Here is a 19,128-nt window from a genome sequence, read left to right as displayed (position 1 = left end):
AAAGTCCGAGTAGGGAAGTGATGATGTAGGGTCAGAGCTTGGTAGAGGTGTTTGTAGTCCTGTACTTAGGACAGCACAGCCTGGAGCATAAAGAAGTTTCCAGAGGGCAGAGAAACCGTTACACCATGGGGAACGAACCAGCTAAGGGATAGGAGGGGAAGGGCAGCCTGCTGAACTGGCAAAGGAAGTGAGCAGCCAGGCTTCCACCCACAGTTTACTTTTGTTTTATTAAACCACAGAAACACCTGTCAGATACGGAGCTACCTTTTACTCTTGCCACCTAGAGATTTTTAAAAGTTGTCTTTTCCCACTTAAGGTGAAAGAGTTCAGAACGACATATTTAAGGACACAATCAGGCTCTGTCATCTCTGTAACTTGCAACCCTACTTCCCTTTGGAAGTTGCACAACGCTATTTTGAAATGGTTTCAAAAGCTATTTAGACCTGCCTGGAGCTGGCTGTTAGGTCTGTGTGCCCAACTCCACTCTACACCAGGGTTGGGCCAAACACTAAAGCGGTCTTAGCTGGACTCAAGTGGGAGGTGGCTGACAGCCCTGTTTCTCAAATCTTATGTTCAAGGACCCACGCAAGGCAGCCAGGTGGAGAAAGTCCAGATTCCCCAATGCTGCTCTCCATCCTGACCACCATGGTCACGAGCATGACCGTGTCAGAGGGCCTCGCCTCTCCAGCTCTCACTCTCCTGCAACTAACCTGAGTAGTCATGCTTTGCATACGTGGAGGAGGCTGTAGAAGTGATATTATTTTAAACTTGGATTCTCATCTGCGTAAGAGTGCAACAGCTTGTTTCACTGGTTGACTTACTCTACACACATATGCTTGTAGCAAGAATGGAACACAGGGATGATGCAGGAGAATGACACACAAACAGCCACTCAGAGTCATTGGATTTAAACACAAAATGCTAGGAATTTGAATTTGATAGCTTTGAAAGAGACGAGTACAAAATGGAGCATTACAGAACTGCTCGCCCATCGTTCAAACACTTCATTATTGCAATGCAGCACACTACATTGGAATTATCTGTGTATATGTGTATTTCCCTTCCTAGACTTTATTCTAGATCAGGACTGCATGTTTGTTACCAGTATCTAGAAAACTGCCTGGCTCCTGGTGGATTCAAACATTACTTGGTCAGTGAACATACGAATGAATGCACAAATAGCTCACGCAATCTTTTAGGAAGTAGAAATCATAAATATGATTTAGACTCCAGCCATCCTTTCAAAATTCCTTCAAAATAGAACACACATATTTGTTGTCACTTAAAGCATTTGTTTTCAAAAGCACATGAGATTCCAATGGCAATGAAATAACTTTCCCTCACTAGCATCATGACTGAGGTAAATCAATGCGATAAATGAGAGGTACTCCTGCTATTTCTTAATGAAAAGAAGAACAGCCATTAAGGTCAGAGATCACAGGAAGAAAAGTAAAGACAGGTTGGCCTGTATTTCCTCCTGCACAGCACTTTTTTTTTTTTTTTTTTTTTGAGACAGAGTCTCCGCTCTTTTACCCCCCAGTAGAGTGTAGTGGTGTCATTATAGCTCACTGCGACCTTGAACTCCTCGGCTTAAGTGATCCTCCTGCCTCAGCCTCCTGAGCAGCTGGGACTATAGGCGCGTGCCACGACGCCCAGCTAACTTTTTCTATTTGTAGTAGAGACGGCGTCTCACTCTTGCTCAGGCTGGTCTTGAACTGCTGAGCTCAAGTGATCCTCCCACCTCGGCCTCCCAGAGTGCTAGGATTATAGGCGTGAGCCACCGTGCCCGGCCAAGTCAGTCTCTTACACTTCGGACTTGTTTTCCTTATCACAGTTCTGATCACAGGCCAGTGACCAAGACTTACTCCTGTGCAAAGGCTTTCCCCAACATCTGCATGCCGTGTGGTTCAGTTTTGCTTGTTCTCAATTTCAGCACACACCCCCTTCAGGCTGTGAGGCAAGGCAGGATAGGAACACAAGATATGTCCCTCTTTGGGACAAAGTCCTTTTCCCCTATCTCAGATATGTTAGGTCTCACTAAGCATTCTGCCAAAGAGAACTGCCAATGATTTATTGTTACTATAATCCCCCTTTATGGATTTCCACATACTTTAAAGACCTGGGGCAATGAAATGACCTCAGAGATCATTTAGCAAAATCTCTTTATCTTAAAAATGACAAAACTATCACCCAAAGTGTGTAGTTTGCATTAGTGTTCACTCTTGGTGTTGTTGATTCTGTGGGTTAATGCATGACATATATCCACCACTACAGCATCGTACAGAGCACTTTCTTTTTTTTTTTTTTTTTGAGACAGAGTCTGGCTCTGTTGCCTGGGCTAGAGTGCTGTGGCGTCAGCCTAGCTCACAGCAACCTCAGACTCCTGGGCTCAGGCGATCCTCCTGCCTCAGCCTCCCGAGTAGCTGGGACTACAGGCATGTACCACCATGCCCGGCTAATTTTTTTCTATATATATTTTTAGTTGTCCAGCTAATTTCTTTCTATTTTTAATAGAGACAGGATCTCGCTCTTGCTCTGGCTGGTCTCGAACTCCTGACCTCGAGCAATCCTCCTGCCTTGGCCTCCCAGAGTGCTAGGATTACAGGCGTGAGCCACCGCGCCCGGCCTGTACAGAGTACTTTCACTGCCCTAAAAATCCTCCGTGCCTTGCCTATTCATCCCTCCAGCCCTTTCTCTGAACCCCTGATCTTTTTACTGTCTCACAGTTTGGGTGACAAGCACGGGTGTAGGTTCCTCAGGTGTACCCCGCGCATCACGCTGGCGAGGGCACCGACAGTGTGGGAAGCGAAATGTGGGGGGCAGGTGGTACATGGGATTTCTCTGGACCTTCCTCTCAATTTTGCTGTGAAACTAAAACTGCCCTAAAAAAGGTCTTTTTACAAAATGACAAAATTAAGACTTTGAGAGGTTAACTGACTTGACCAAGGTCACAAAGCTGGTTCACAGCAGGCCCAGATGAAAACCCAGGGGCCTTGCTGTTGGGAGCTTTGGGCACACAGAGCTCCCCGACACCCCGTGATAACAGGAAGAAATTAAGAAATACTTAATGAGCAGGACGCGCTATTGGTTTAGAAATACAGGTGAGAAACAGAGTTGGGGGATCCCCTCAACGTCCGAAGGAACCATCTGGTCACAAGAGGGGCAGAGAAGGGGGTGACACGGCATCCATCCTGAGTTTATGCCCGGGGTCTGTTTCGCCGGGTCCCCTGGCTCCCTCCAGCCCCGCCTGCCACAACTGCTAGCTTTGTCACTTTGTTCACGCTGTGCTCTGGGCTGGGAAGACCTTCTCCTCCACCTTCGGCTGCCGCCCATCCCGAAGGCGAGGCGTCCCATTCATCACCTCACCTACCAGGCTCTCCTTGGGCAGAAAGAACCCTTCCTTCACACCTCTGAACACAGAGAACTTGCAAGTAACTCTGCGGCTGCTTACCAGCCCTCCAACCAGATGTGAGAGCCACCATAGCAAAATTAGGTCCGAATCGACTTTGTATTTCCAGAAACAAACCCATGATGGGGTACAGAGTATGAGTTCAGCTCAAAAAATGTAGACGGAACACAGATCTGACCTTTCTTTTCTCCGGAGTCCAGCTGGAGACTGGAAAACATTATAAGGCAAAAATAAATATGGCTCCTACAATGACACAACTGGTAGAATAAATTGATATTGTAGATTTAAGAATTCTGGAAGGACACAAACTACGTATCACTGATATGAAAACATGTTTTCCCCATACTTTAGAAAAATGATTGTCAATAATATTATAATTTGTCATTGTTCTGAAACTGTCAGTAACCATTTAGGTTGACTATAATATAATAATAATAATCATGGCAATCATTTGCTTTAAGAATAGAAAATGACACAAAATATACAAAGTATATCAAGAACAGTTTGGTCCTAGCTCATGGGTGCTCAAATGGAGTCATTCTGGAAGGTTGTAAGAGCATGAATTATGAGGAGGTAGAAGGCACAGGTTAAATAATATACCATTTAAACAGAAATCTATTTATAGGAAATCTATTATAATAAACTCTGGTTTTAGATTTTTGATCGCATAGGAATAAGAGAAAAAAAATCAAGGTCAGGTAAATAGTTTCATAGAACTTGCTGCCTCTGAACCAAGAATTACACTAAATTGTGCTAAAGCAAAAAAACTGAATAATAAACTACTTTCAAGTTTCAAGTAACCAATTGTTTGCTTTTCAAGATTTAAAGAGATAAAATACATTTAACACATCGAACAAAGACAGTTAAGCTGTTTTTCCCTAGCACATGTACAATGTAAAATGATATATTATTAGGTTTTAGGTTATTAAAAATGTTTTAGGTCAAAAAAACTTATTTTTTAAAGCATCTTTTGCTGCACTTTATAGGTTCTTGCAAATCTGTCTTTTCCCCAAACATGAACACAATATTTGATCTTTTCATGTATTTTACTTTAGAAGGAATGATGGAAACATAAAGCTATCTATAAACATAACCTAAAATGTGACTATCCTACATATGCCAGCCCATGCAGAACTAACTGCATGGTTTTCCCACTATCTCAAGTACACGTAATTACAGAGAAGACATACATTTATAATGTATGCAAATTAATCCATATTAATTATAATCTATTTTTAAAGTTAATTTTAAAAATCTTCATTTTTAAAAATTTAGAAAATGCTCAGGCTCAACTTTTTAGTAGGAATGTTGGTTTGTTAGGTTTGGCCAAGTTTTCTTCATTCACCTTAAAGATCAAACATGAAACAATGAGGAACGCCGATTTTTCTTAAAAATATAAATACTGACAGTGATAATTTGAATCATATGGCCCTCAAAAATAGTGCTTCACAAATCAAACTCAGTTTAATTGTCGGTAACTGTGACTAATCCCAAGGCTGGAATATTTCACTCTGCTTTTGGTTGCAGATTATACTTCTGTGGCTGGAAAAAATGTACTTCAATAGCACTGACTAGTTCATTCAGTTCCTTCTTCAGCTGCTCAGGATCACTGGAAAATAGGGAGAAAAAATCCAGATTAAGGGATTATTCCAAAGCACATTGTAAATGCTCCCCCTGTTGAACAAGTGACATTGAAATTCAACCTTAAGGGGAGGACTGAATCATGAAAACCAGAACTCCAGTGACTTACGTATGGGAAACGCATCTGTTGACTTAGACAAAAATCCCTCTTGAGACAATATGCATTATTTTCTCCAAAGGTTTTTTTTCCAAGTTCTCAACTCTAAACAAAATTATCCCTTACTCTTCTCATGACAATTTTTATGAAACATAATTTTTGCCCTAGCATCTCTAAAAGATCTACAAATTTTGTACCTAATAGTGTAGAGAAAACTTTCATAACATCAGTTATTAAATCCTGCTTTACTTTTACAAATGATATTTCTGTTAAGTCTTCAGTCTCCTAGAACAGGGGTGCCCAACCTATGGTGAGTTGTAGAATTATTTCATTATATATTACAATGTAATGATAACAGAAATAAAGTGCACAATAAAGTAACGCACTTGAATCATCCTGAAACCATCTTCCCCACCCCTCAGTCTGTGGAAAAACCATCTTCCATGAAAATGGTCCTTGGTGCCAAAAAGGCTGGGGACCTCTGCCCTAGAATGTGGATGTTCCTGATGCTGTCGCAGCCCTGTCTGTACGGCCTGCCTAGGATGGCCAGAGATGGGGACTTTCCAGGCAGGTCTGGAGGGTCAAACACCAGGAAATTGGATCTCCCTGCTACCCCCTGAGGTTTTGTCATTATGAAACTATTTCCAGAACAAGAGTCACAACTAATGTATATACAAGAATCTAGAGAGATAGATTCCTCTAAGAAAATCAAGTTTTCAAGGATGTGGGAAACACTAATTTATATGCAAATATAAGTAACCGGAAGATAAATAATGTATTAAACTGACTTCCAGTGAAACAGGTTTCCAGCAGCTTATGTAGCCTAGCGTGAGTTACTATAATTACTTAACGCTGAAAAGTGGAATTTAAAAAACTAAATCCTTCATACTTTCCATCACTTCATACTCTACTATCTTTAATATACACGAAGTTTATGTTAATGGAAGTGGCAATTCCTATAGTTAGTTAAGATCATTTTTACATTGTAATAGCTAAACAGTACAACTAAACAATTAATTTTATTCCAGACATTAATTCTGGTTCCACTACTTACTAGCTGTGTGCCCTTAGGCAAATGGCTTAGCCTCTCTAAGGCCCAGATTCCTCATTTGTAAAATTGGGATAAAGACTTTACCATCTCAAGAGAGATGTTGTACAGATTGAGATAAATCACAGACAGCAATTAGCACAAAACCTGGCCCAAAGACCTCAATAAATACAGCTGTCATTAAAACTGTTTCTATCCCTATTGGCAACATGTAAAATAATTATGCTTCATAAATATACATGAATTACACCAGTCTTTTTTTCCTTTTCCATAAACATGCTCTGAAGTAAGCAACAGTTCTCAGGAAGGCATGTAAGCTAATAATTATTTTTTAAAAACATATACTTACAACTAAAGTTCAGTAAATTTACTAACTTATTTTTCAAATTTGGTTTTTATCATGACATGTATGTATACTATGATTCATTTATATATTGATATGTTTCTGACACTACATTTCTTATGTGTAAAAAAACAAGTCAGTACTACTGTATAAGATTTAAGGGTAAGATAATACCTAAAACCAAAATTTTGTCTTGCTAGTCTGCATCCTAATTGATAACTGTTTCATTTCTTAAAGTTTGAGAATATTTCATAACATTTTAAAACACAAGACACAGCCTATGATAATTTAAGATAGGGTTAGGAATCTCTGTTTCTGAAAAGTCTAAATCTAGGCAGATCTCTTTATAGAAATGAATAGCAAAGTATCATGTGTAATAAGGCACCTATTTTTCTCTAATCATCATGAAAAACCATTTAAGCTAAATAACAGCTAAATGCAATGAAGTGTTCTTGATTTGATTATGGATTGGGGGAAAAGGTATTTTGGGGACTTTCGGGCAAGTTTGAATCTATGTGGCAATTTGGCTAGGCTACAGTCCCCAACTAGTCAAACACTAATCTTGATGTTAGTGTGAAGGTATTTTGTAGATGCTGTTAATGCCTATACTCAGTTGACTTTAAGGGAAGGAGATTACTCTAGACAATCCGGATGGGCTGGATTCTAGTTGATAGGCGTTAGGAGCAGAACTGAGGTTTTCCTGAAGAATTCCACCTGCAGACTACAACTCAACCCACGCCTGAGAATTCTAGGCTGCCTGGAATTCCCGGACAGCCTGCCCTGTGGATTGTAGATTTGCTGAGCCAGTCCCCACAATCCATTGTGCAAGCCAATTTCTTGCAATACGTCTCTTAACAAATATATCCCATTGGTTCTGTTGGTCTGTTGGAACCCTGCCTGATACAATTATCCAATAGCATTAAGATATTAAGAGAGTGTATTTGTTTGTAGGAGATGAATACTGAAATATTAGGAGTGAAGTATCATGAGGTCTTTCAAATGGTTCAGAAAAAAAACTCACACATAATATATGTGGTGAGAGACAGCAAATATCACAAAATTTTAGCTATTTCTGAGTCTGGGTTAACCAACTATGACACATGTAAACAAAGTTTTCTTGGAACACGGCCATGCCCATTCCTTTATGTGCACGGCTGCTTTTTTACCACAACAGCAGAGCTGAGTGGTGGCAACAGAGACCATATGGTCTGCAAACCCTAAGATGTTTACTGTTTGGCTTTTTACAGAAAAAGTTTGCTAAGCCCCAGTCTAAGTGAAGGGTGTGGGGATACTCACTGCATTATTATTTCAACATTTCTGTAGGTTTGAAATTTTTCAAAATAAAAAACTCGACAGTTTTCTTGTTTGTTTTGTTGTTGTTGCTGTTGTTGAGACAGAGTCACACTCTGTCACCCTGGGTAGAGTGAAGTGGTGTCATTGCAGCTCACTGCAACCTTCAACTCCTGGGCTCAAGCGATCCTCCTGCCTCAGCCTCCTGAGCAGCTGGGATTACAGGTGCGTGCTACAATACCCAGCTGACTTTTTTTCTTTTTGGTGTAGATGGGGTCTCACTCTTGCTCAGGCAGGTTTCAAACTCCTGGCCTCAAGCAATCCTCCTGCCTTGGCCTCCCAGAGTGCTAGCATTAGAGGTGTGAGCCACTGCACCCAGCCTGAAAAACTAAACAAAACTAAAGGTATCTCTCCTCCAACAAATTTTTTCTTTTTAAAAGCAACACTTGTATACTATTGGGAGACTGCACATTAGTAAAATCTCTATGGAAAACAGTATGGAGATTCCTCAAAGAACTAAAAGTTGACCTACCATTTGATCCAGCAATCCCACACTATTGGGTATCTACCCAAAGGAAAAGAAGTCATTTTATCAAAAAGACACCTGCACTTGAATGTTTATTGCAGTATAATTCACAATTGCAAAGATGTGGAGTCAACCCAAATGCCCATCAATTCAGGAGTGGATTAACAAAAGACAGCATATGTATACCATGGAGTACTACTCAGCTATAAAGAAGGATGACTTAATGACTTTTGCAACAATTTGGATGGAACTAGAGACTATTAACCTCAGTGAAGTATCGAAAGAATGGAAAAACAAACACCATGCATACTCACTATTAAATTGGAACTAACTGATGAGCACACATGTGTACAGAGGGAAGTAAATCTCAATGGAGATCAAGCAGGGGGGAGAGGGAGGGGGGTGCATGAAAACCTACCTAACAGGTACAGTGAACAGTCTCTGGGTGACAGGCACACTTTTAACCCTGGCTCAAGTGTTACCAAAGTGATCCATGTAACCAAAAACATTTGTACCCCGTAATACTTTGAAATTAAAAAAAAAAAAAAAAAAAAAAGGACAAAAGACATTTAAAAAAAAAAAGCAACACTTATACTTGAAAAGGATTTTCCATTTTAAATGATCAGTAGGTCATGGAATTGTATGAATAAATGGAATCTATAATATAAACTATATTAAGAATATTTAAGCTTATTAGAAAAGAAGGAAGTCTCAGTTATGACTTCATTGCGACTCTACGTTAGCACGCGGGTGCCTTGCCGGAGAAGCCGGCTGGCACACCCATCAACCAACACAGCGCCTCACAGCCCGTCTGCAGTCCTCAATGGGAGCAGCATTTCAATGGGCATAATAAAAACACAATGTGTCAAAGTTTTTTCAGCAATTTATAAAATAATATTTGAATTTAAGTACCCTTAATGAACCAAGTGAAAAATTTAAATACCATAGAGCCTTAAACATTAAATAGTGTTATTATTATAAAGGAAAATTCTCTGAAATGTTAGATATATTTTCACAGGATAATAAAAAGGAAAGGACAAAGATACAGGCAAAATAGATCCTCAAGCTGCACTTGTTTTTAAAAGAATGAAACATAAATATGGAAACACTAAGTGAAAATGAGAATTACAGGCCGGGCACGGTGGCTCACGCCTGTAATCCTAGCACTCTGGGAGGCCGAGGCGGGTGGATGGTTTGAGCTCAGGAGTTCGAGACCAGCCTGAGCAAGAGCAAGACCCCCTCTCTACTAAAAATAGAAAGAAATTATATGGACAGCTAAAAATATATATAGAAAAATTAGGCAGGCATGGTGGCACATGCCTGTAGTCCCAGCTACTCGGGAGGCTGAGGCAGTAGGATAGCTTGAGCCCAGGACTTTGAGGTTGCTGTGAGCGAGGCTGATGCCACAGCACTCTAGCCAGGGCAACAGAGTGAGACTCCATCTCAAAAAAAAGAAAATGAGAATTACAAAGAAATGTCTGTAGAAAACCATATTCAATATAGTAGCAAATAGCATATTATTTAATGCACATAGAAATGATATTTGTATAATATTCCAATAAAATTCTGGATTCTTAGAAAATGAGCTGTTTTATACGTTCACTTAATAGCTGAGTTTTTTGTCTCTTAAGCACAAAAAGGTTTTGAATGGGAATCCATAGCAAAATATTTAATATATTACATAGTCTCATGACTTCTTAAATACATTTTTATTGAACATCGTGTTGTTTGAGAGCCACAATCATGACTTTCACTATTAGACTGGAGCTATCATTCAGAAGAAAAGAGTCAGGGCACATGTGGGTGTGGAATGCTATTTCCCCTGTGATAAGCTCCTGGAAATGGTGAGCTTTCTAAGCTGTACATGTGATACAGTTTTGCTTTGCTTTCGCGTTGTCTTCTTTGCTGCCTTCCTTTGCTTGCCTAAGGAAAGTCTAACTGTAACAATTCTTTCCCCATTCCTTTCCCTGGCTGCATTTCATCTGCTACTAGTCTGGCAATTCCTCTGCTTTTATTCCCACATATTGCAAATTTGATTCACAAGCCTGGAAAAACTTTTCTTTTTTTCATTAAAAAACAAATTTGTTTTAGAGATGGTTTCACTCTGTCACCCAGGCTGGAGTGCAGTGGTGTACAGCTCACTGCAGCCTCGAATTCCTGGACTCAGGTAATCCTCCCACCTCAGCCTTCCAAGTAGCTAGGACTACAGGTGGCCACCATGCCCAGCTAATTTTTTAAATTATTTTTTTGTAGAGACAGGGTTTTGCTATATTGCCCAGGCTGGTCTCAAACTCCTGGGCTCAAGAGATTCTCCCACCTTGCCATTGCAAAGTCCTGGGATTATGGGCATGGGCCACGGTGCCTGCCCTGGAAAAACTTTTCTATGAGCAAAGCCTTTGCTTGTCTTTGTAGTCAAAATCACCTAGACTGGCGCCGGCTGTTACAGCAACCATTAGCCATGTGTGGCCACTGGACACTTGAAATGTGGTGGCTGGTGCCACTGAGGAATTGAATTTTTAATTTTATTCAACTTTAGTTAATTAAAATTAAAATTTAAAAACTGACATTTGATTCAGTTATTGGAAAACTTAAGTATGTGTGGAACAACTTGGGTATTAAAACTTATTTCTTCTACTCAAAATTTTATGAAATCTAAATACAGATCAAGTATTTCTAATAAAAGTTTAGCATTCAAATTGAGATATGCTGTAAGTGTAAAATGCTGAATGGATTTTGGGGACTTAGAAGTCTTTTCTTCTGTGGAAAAAAAGAATGTAAAACATCTCATGGATTACATGTTGTAATGATAATATTTTAGATAAACTAGGTTAAATACAATATATTATTGAAATTAATTTCACCTGTTTCTTTTCACTCTTAAAATGTGACAAGTAGAAAATCTAAATTTGCATCCGTGGCTTGCATTTTTGTTTCTCTTGGACAACATTGCCTTAAGTCATCTTTAAAAAACATTGTTTCCTGATTCACAACTGTATTCTAAATTGGGAAGTGCAGGTTAACTGCGCATTAGGTGGGGTCAGCCGGGTATGCAATATCATCACATTTACACGTGGTAAGTACATGCACTGAGGGTGTCAAAGTTCAAAATGTTAAGGTTGTTGGACAGTGACCAACTCAAACTCTTTCCCAAGGTCACAGAAACATGACCCCGAGGCTATTAATACCAGCCCATCAGCTCGTTGGCAGCAAGTATTCTTCCTGACGAGGTTCCTTACTCTCCCTGGGGCCTAGCACAAGCCTATGTACAAGGGGTGCTCAAAGATGTTCGCTGAACGTATATGGAATGGATTTTAATTTACTTTATCAGAGACATGGAAAAGACTGCAATTTGAGAAAAAGAGAAAAACTCACTGATGCTAGCCACCAATGAAAAGTATTTAGAAAAAGGAAGTTTTATTACTATCACTGAAAGTAGGGATGAAATTTTCCCATACAAAGAAAGTTAGGACAGAAGTAAGTAATTAAGGAAGAAGTAAGCACTCCTATCCTTGGACGCTTACAGCAGCTGTTAATATCACAATATTGCTGCAGGTTCTGAAACAGTCTTTCTAATTAAACTACATATTGGAAAGATGAAACACTTTACTTAGCATTTGAATAACCAGTTAGAAGTTTGAGGAATAAAAATCCCACCAGCTGCCATCCACATCAAACCTGTTTCCAGGGGGGGCACACAGCTCTGCATAGTATTTGATCTTGGGCTCTGTCCCGCTGGTCCGCATGGTGGCCACACCTCCATTAGCAAAGGTAAAGGTGATCATTTGGCTGCTTTTACTAGTAGGGAGAACCTAGGAATTAATTTACACATATTATGAATCTAAATAGTAACATGTACTCTTCTGGCCTAATATTTTCCCCTGCATAAACAAGAAAATAAATGCCAAACAAATATATTGGTCAGGAAAGAACATTTTTGAGGAAATCAGAAAATGTACTCCATACAAATGAAATACTAAATGAATAATTTATGAAAATGTGGTATATATACACAATGAAATACTACTCAGCCTAAAAAAGTAGGGAAATCCTGTCATTTGTGACAACACAGACGAACTTAGAGAATATTATGTTGGGTGAAATAAGCCAGGCACAGAAAGACCAATACCACACGATCTCACTCATATGTGGAATCGAAAAAAGTTGAACCCTTCGAAGCAGAGATAGAATGGTGCTTACCAGGGGATGGTGGAGGAGGAGGGGAGGGGCAGCTGGAGAGATGCTGGGGACAAAGTTTTGGTTAGATAAGTTAGGAGGAATAAGTTCAAAAGATCTCTTGTACAACATGGTGACTACAGTTAATAACAACGTACTGTATACTTAAATATTGCTAGGAGAGTAGATTCTAAGTGCTCTTACTACAAATAAATGAAAAGTATGTGAGGTAATGCATGTATTAATTACCTTAAGTTAACCATCACAATGTATACATAGTTACATATACATAAACAGATACGATTTTTACTTGTCAATTAATATAACTAGATTAATTAAAAAAAGAAAATGAAGTAACTTTGTATACTAGCTTTTACCTTCCTAGTTCTATTAAAGTTACTTAAAGTTTTTTAAGATTGAAACACATCATTTCACAAGAAATTGACTTAAATAGACTAATAATATATTAGTCTATTTATAATGAATACACCCAAACTAGAGCATCTTTCACTGTTACAAAATGAAATTTTGCAAAAAAAAAAAAAAAAATTGATAAAGAGTTTTTTTGGTTTTTTTTTTTAAGATAAAGCTTCTGGCAGGTGTATTTGTAGCTGGCAGCTCCCAAAACTACTGAAATTACAGAAGTATTTAAAAAAGCATAAACACAGGGGCAAAGAGGCAAAGGAAAGATAGGAGTTGGTGGGGTTGCCAACCAATCGTGCAAGTCAGGAAACAGATGGCGGATCAGAACTGGTCTGATGGGACATAAGACAATGAAACCTGAGTGTCTGCGGAAGGAGACAGGGACAAGAAGCAGGACAAAGGGCTCTGCAGAACCCTGGCCAGGCTCAGGAACCAGGTACAGCAAAGGGCAGGTGTGAGGCAGGGCAGAAACAGGAACAGCGTTTGAAAGAAGCCGGCAGGGACTCCCAGGTCCTCGCCCCAGCCCTCACAGTCAGGAAACCACCTCTTTTCCATCTCTGCAGGAGATGGTTTAATCCTCTGGAGACTGAACCAGGAAGGCTCAGGAGTTGGGGACACAAGGCACCCTGGAGAGCAGGGTATGGTGAAAACAGAGGGATCAGGTGAAAGCCCCCAGGCTAAGACACCAGCCCTGCCCCAGCCATGCTGCCAGCCAGGGCCTTGGCATCCCAACTCGCAGCCCTCGCACGCACTGGTGAGGCCGGGCATCTCTGGAGACGCCCTGCAGTGGGGCCCATTACAAAGCTGACTTGCTGTCCAACATCCCCTGAGTGAAGCGAGTCATTTGGCCTGCATGTGTACACAGAGCCACACGCACACAGTTTTCAATCCGCTCTTACATGCCCAAAGGACAATCAAGGATCACCAGACTTCTGGGAAAAGACATTAGATAAAATACAAAGTCCAAAAACAATTTAAAAAAAGAAACTGGAGGAAATAGAATATAGGAGAAAAAGATCTACATTTTTAAAAGCTGTAATTAATATCCTTAGATAAGATATTGTGTGCATAAAAAAAGAACAGGGCACTATTTTTAATAAATTAGAGAGTAAGAACTGAAATAGCCAAGAGTCGCTGACAGCTAAAGTCGAGGGAACCTCCCAGAAAGGGAACACGGGGACAGGGACGGACGCCAGGAAGAGAGGAGAGCAGCAGTGCCCGGCTCGACAGCGGCGTCTAACCGGGAGCCGCTTAAGAACCAACGGGAGAACAGAAACACAGGGGAAGCAGTTGCTTAAAGAAACCAATTAACTAGCCCCCTTTCTTGACACATGATCAAAAAACTTCTCAAAACTAAAATACGTAACTCTACAGACCAAGTGCACAGGAAAAAATGGATAAAAATAGACCCACACAACTGTGACGCTTTCGAACCTGAAGCTTAGAGAAAAGTTCCTAAATTTTTCCCAGAGACAAAAATAAAACCACGTTGCACGGAAAAGGACTGAATCAGTGCGGCGTCCACACCCTTGTTCCCAGCACACAGCAGGCTTCAGCTGTCTGGGTGACCGATGGCTCTGCAGCCACACTGGAAACCAAACAGTGGAGCACAGCTTTCGAAGCTGCGAGGCAACAGAGTATGAGGGTAGAATAAGGCATTTGCAAACCTAATGCTTCCAAAATTTTGCCTCCCACTCGCTTTTTCTCAGAAAGCTTCTAGAAGATGTGATCTAGGAAAATAAATACAGAAAGAGTAAGCAAGCCATGGGGTCTGGGAGCAAGGGACTCAACCCTGGAGAAGGACAGTCCCAGAATGACAGCTGGCCCAGCCCAGACGGAGGGCCCTGCAGTGAGGCCACTGGAAACAGACCAGAGGGAAAACCACTGAGAGGTTTTTGAAGGATTTGGGAAGAACTAGTGATAGTTACACAGAAATCCAGGCAAACAAGAGAACAAAGCAACTCTTAATTACAGGAAATATAACTCTTTATACATATTAGGGAAACCTAATCCAAATACACTGCTTGGCTAGGCAGGCAACGATAATCACTAGTCATGATAATAAAGGCCTGGAATCCGATTTAACCAAAAGTTGCCGTACACGTATTGTGAGGACAGAGGAGAAGGGAGAGCACTGAATGCAGAAAGTGTAAGAACTAAATCTTTATCTCAATAAGAGAAAACTGATACACTGTAACACTGATAAGTCAAAACATTACCATAAAAGCACATTATTTAGGAATCTGGTCATGAACACCAGGAGAAACAACTGAGAGCGAGGTGGCAGAAGGTAGGACTGCCATGTTTCATCACTACCTTCTTAAATATGATTTATCTTTTAAAAATATATTAGGGGGAGATGAAAATTAAAAACGTAAAAAGGTAAATAGCACAGACCCCGTGCTTTCAGAGAACAGGAGAAAGCTAACTGGAAAGCAAACAGGTTCTCAAACTGAGGACCAGGTGCATCAGCATCACCTGGGAACTTGTTAGAAATGCAAAGTCTTGGCCCCTACGCCAGACCTGCTCAATCCGAAACTCCCAGGCCGGGTGCCAGCACTCAGTTAGAACCAGCCTTCTGGGTGACTGACGCTCATCCAAATGTGAGCGCTGCTGATGGGGAGAAAGAACTGAATCCTGAGTCAAAAGACCCACATTCTTCCTGGGCCACAACCAACGAGCTGTGCGACCACAGACAAGTTCTGCACTTCTATGCACTGGTTTCCTAAGACGTTAAACGACAGTGAGGATGTAGGATCTTAGATGAGGAGTAAGATCTCTTCCGGTTCTAGCCCATGATTTTTAGCTTTCCATATATTTCTGCAGCTTATTTATAATCATGCCTAAATGCCTAAAATCAGCTTCAATTAATTATATGATTAAATAAGTTAATCTACTCAATGATTTAAAAAAAGGAAAATAGAAAAAGAGGTTTAGTTGATAAAAGTAAACATTACTTACAGCTTTTTTATCAGGTTGGCTATCATCATAGCCAGTTGTAAGGTCCCTAATGGAAGAAATTTCAAATCTGCCACAAGTTTTTGGATAATTATTTTTTCCATCATAGTTTCTGAGGTTTTCAAATAATTTTTTAATGATGTCTTGATCATGGCAGATAAAATAGGAAGCTTTGGTAATATGGTAGCCATACCTATAAAAAAATACAAATTTGTGCAACGTGAGAAACAAAATAATTCCAGAGTGGACACAGGACATGTGTATCAACCAGTGTGTTCTAAAAAAATGAAACAAATAATCATAACTAATTTCAAAGGAATAATTCAGCATTAAAAAAGAAGTCCGATCCCAGCCTGAGCAACAGTGAGACCCCGTCTCTACTAAAAATAGAAAGAAATTATCTGGCCAACTAAAAATATATATAGAAAAAACTAGCTGGGCATGGTGGCACATGCCTGTAGTCCCAGCTACTCGGGAGGCTGAGGCAGGAGGATTGCTTAAGCCCAGGAGTTTGAGGTTGCTGTGAGCTAGGCTGATGCCACGGCACTCACTCTAGCCCGGGCAACACAGCGAGATTCTGTCTCAAAAAAAAAAAAAAAAAGAGGTCCAACAATCTACCCCAGGATCACAACATGACAGCCTGGCCCTCTGCCTGCATTTGTAAATCAGAGTTTTACTGGAGCACAGCCGCACCGCTCCCACGCTGGCTTCCTGCAGGCTCTGGGTGCTTCTGTGCTGCACAGGCAGAGTGGAGTGATTGCTACAAAGACGGAGTAGATAGAATGTGAACACATTTCATCTTTTTGACACTGGTCACTTAATGACTAATTCCTTTAGTTATTTCTGTGACTAATGTTGTTCTCATTTGTTAAGAATTAATGCAATCACAAATGGTAATCACTAATAAGTGGTTAAGTATCAGAAGGAAAAGGTAATCTCTTACTTAGTCTTCATAAAAAATAGACTTCATCACCAAAGAGCATTAGAAAGAATATTAGTGCCTCATGCACAAGAACATAATAGAACACTTAAAAATAAGACTTTAATCAGTCAACAGCAACTTACTCCACATAGATGGCCTTCAGCTGCTGAGACAAAGACAAATTCTTGCTTGCTAGGAAGCTAGCCAGCTCTGCGCTTATGACAGCCGCACTTACTCCATCTTTGTCCAGAACAAAAGGGCAGCACATGTATCCTGCAGAAACACATCACACACGGCCTCAGGAGCGGGTTCCTGCTCAGCCCCGTGTCCAGCCACACATGCATGTGCGTCTGGCCACCGCACGCCAGAGGCTGCATGGTGTCACGTGTAAGCATGTTTCTCATTTATCGTCACATATGAAAGAATTTAGCCTGGTGCCCAGCACACAGCAGGCTTTCAGGAAGTATTTGTTGAAGAGCCCGTGAGGAGGTTTCCTCTCCCGGCCAATGGGGCTCATTCACTAGCTTTGCTGGAGTCCCTCCAGTCACACGAGATCGTTCCCAGTTCTAGTCAACAGACACTTCTTCTCTGAATCCCAATACTCTTGTTAGTTACATTATTCCTTTTGACACCTGGCCTCTTATACTCTTGTGTGGTTGCCAACTAGATCTAGATAAGCTGCTGTAGGCTAAGGTCAGGGTCATCCATTTCTTTCAGAGTCACTGAGTAATAGATACGCAATTAATATTTGATAAATGAATGTAAGAAAAGTTTTTTATTAAAAAACTAAAAAGCTACAGAGAGACAAGTCTGCCAAATCTGACAACAAAAGAGCAGAGGCTGAGCTACTGCCCCTTATTCAGTTAGTCAGAGCATGTGCGTGTGTTGGTGCTGCAGGGAATGTACAGATGAATGTATGAATAAATAAACTTAATGCATGTTAGTTTTCACTAAAGTAATAGCTAAAAAATTTCTGGCACAAACATGAATTTCAAATTTCTATCGTGAGTTCTCCTTTCTGCTCGTTTATAGTGACAGTTTAAGGCAAGGGTTACTCAGTCACTCAGCTGGACTTGGTGTCACTGTCACCTGGACAAAGGATTCTTACATTAGTGGCTTGACTATTTGTAAGATACTCCTTTTTGCTTAAAAATACCTGAGATACTAATTTTGGAGCGGGACAGTTCAACGCTCAACCTGAGCACTAGAACAGCAAAGTAAATTGTGTGTTCCTGTTTCACTGCGGATCTTTTAAACCCAAATCCAAACCTTTTTCTCATTTACTTACATTCTATATCAACTGATTTTATGATCCTCATTATCACGTCTTACCAATAGCCTCTTCAAATGCAAATAAGACAGTTTTCCCCTGGTCTATTAGCTGTTTGGCTCTGTTTCCCATCCACTTAAAGCCAGTTAATGTTTCCTGAAGGGATAATCCAAAAGAATAAGAAATGCCTTAGATCTTCTACAGAGCAAAAGAAAGGAAATGAGCAAGTCCCACAAATACCTTACCTCAAAATGAAAACCCTCCTTTAAGGCAATGGCCCGCAAGATTTTGGAGGAGACAGTGCTGGACAACATGTATGTGTCTTTGAGGGCACTGCGATCCTGGTTCTTTTCTTTCCAAGAAGTAAAAAGCCACCAACCCAGGAGGGCCCCCAACTCATTGCCTGAAAACACTCTCCATTCACCCCTGAAGGAAAAAAAAACTATTCATTTCCGTGATCGTAAGGAAGACACTAGAAGTCACTGGAATAGGACAATTAAGCAAAGAAGTCTTAAAGTATTTTCTGCCAGTCTGTTCTTGTTATGCATCATCTTTAAATAATTGGTCACTAATGTCCCTACCATTTCATAAACACTGCGTGGCTCCTACATATCACCCAGTTTGCCTAGACACACATCCTGTCTGAAGATTCTGATTTTATAGAATTATACTTATTTTTAAAGGATATCACCGATGACACATAATGCTTTTATTTTAATCTTTGGCAAAGGCTTTGGTTTTAAACATAACAGAAATATGCTGGCAAGATCCCCCCATGTGTAAAATAAGTGTTGATATCTCAACTTTTGGACTGGTTAGTATTGCTGACTCTGAGAGGTGATAGCTAAGCATTCCTTAAGATCACGCTCAGCCCCAAAGCGGTCAGAACACCAAAGAACAGATATGTGATTTCTGCTCCTCTCTGGGGTCCAGGTGACTAGCAGTAAATCTCACATATCGTCATGTATCACCTGAGCCTAACTTTCTAAACACTTATATAGAATGGAACCTGTTTTATCATAATCTAA

General features: G+C 40.4%; 1 protein-coding gene across 2 annotated transcripts in view; it reads right to left on the bottom strand.

The window, feature by feature from the left end:
* Positions 1-4,436: 4,436 nt before the first annotated feature.
* Positions 4,437-19,128, bottom strand: part of PGM2 (phosphoglucomutase 2) — a 30,969-nt gene continuing 16,277 nt past the window's right edge. For both annotated transcript variants that reach the window (XM_045550510.1, XM_045550511.1), the window contains exons 9-14: positions 18,346-18,526; positions 18,163-18,256; positions 16,974-17,103; positions 15,912-16,101; positions 12,030-12,163; positions 4,437-5,018 (exon numbers count right to left, since the gene is read on the bottom strand). In XM_045550510.1, coding sequence (XP_045406466.1) covers positions 4,916-5,018; positions 12,030-12,163; positions 15,912-16,101; positions 16,974-17,103; positions 18,163-18,256; positions 18,346-18,526 — 832 coding nt within the window. In that variant the 3' untranslated portion in view covers positions 4,437-4,915. The remainder of the gene's footprint in view (positions 5,019-12,029; positions 12,164-15,911; positions 16,102-16,973; positions 17,104-18,162; positions 18,257-18,345; positions 18,527-19,128) is intronic.

This window comes from Lemur catta, chromosome 4 (assembly GCF_020740605.2).
Source record: "Lemur catta isolate mLemCat1 chromosome 4, mLemCat1.pri, whole genome shotgun sequence".
NCBI lineage: Eukaryota > Metazoa > Chordata > Mammalia > Primates > Lemuridae > Lemur > Lemur catta.
The sequence above is the reverse complement of the archived record's forward strand: the minus strand, read 5'-3'. Positions and strand labels throughout refer to the sequence as shown.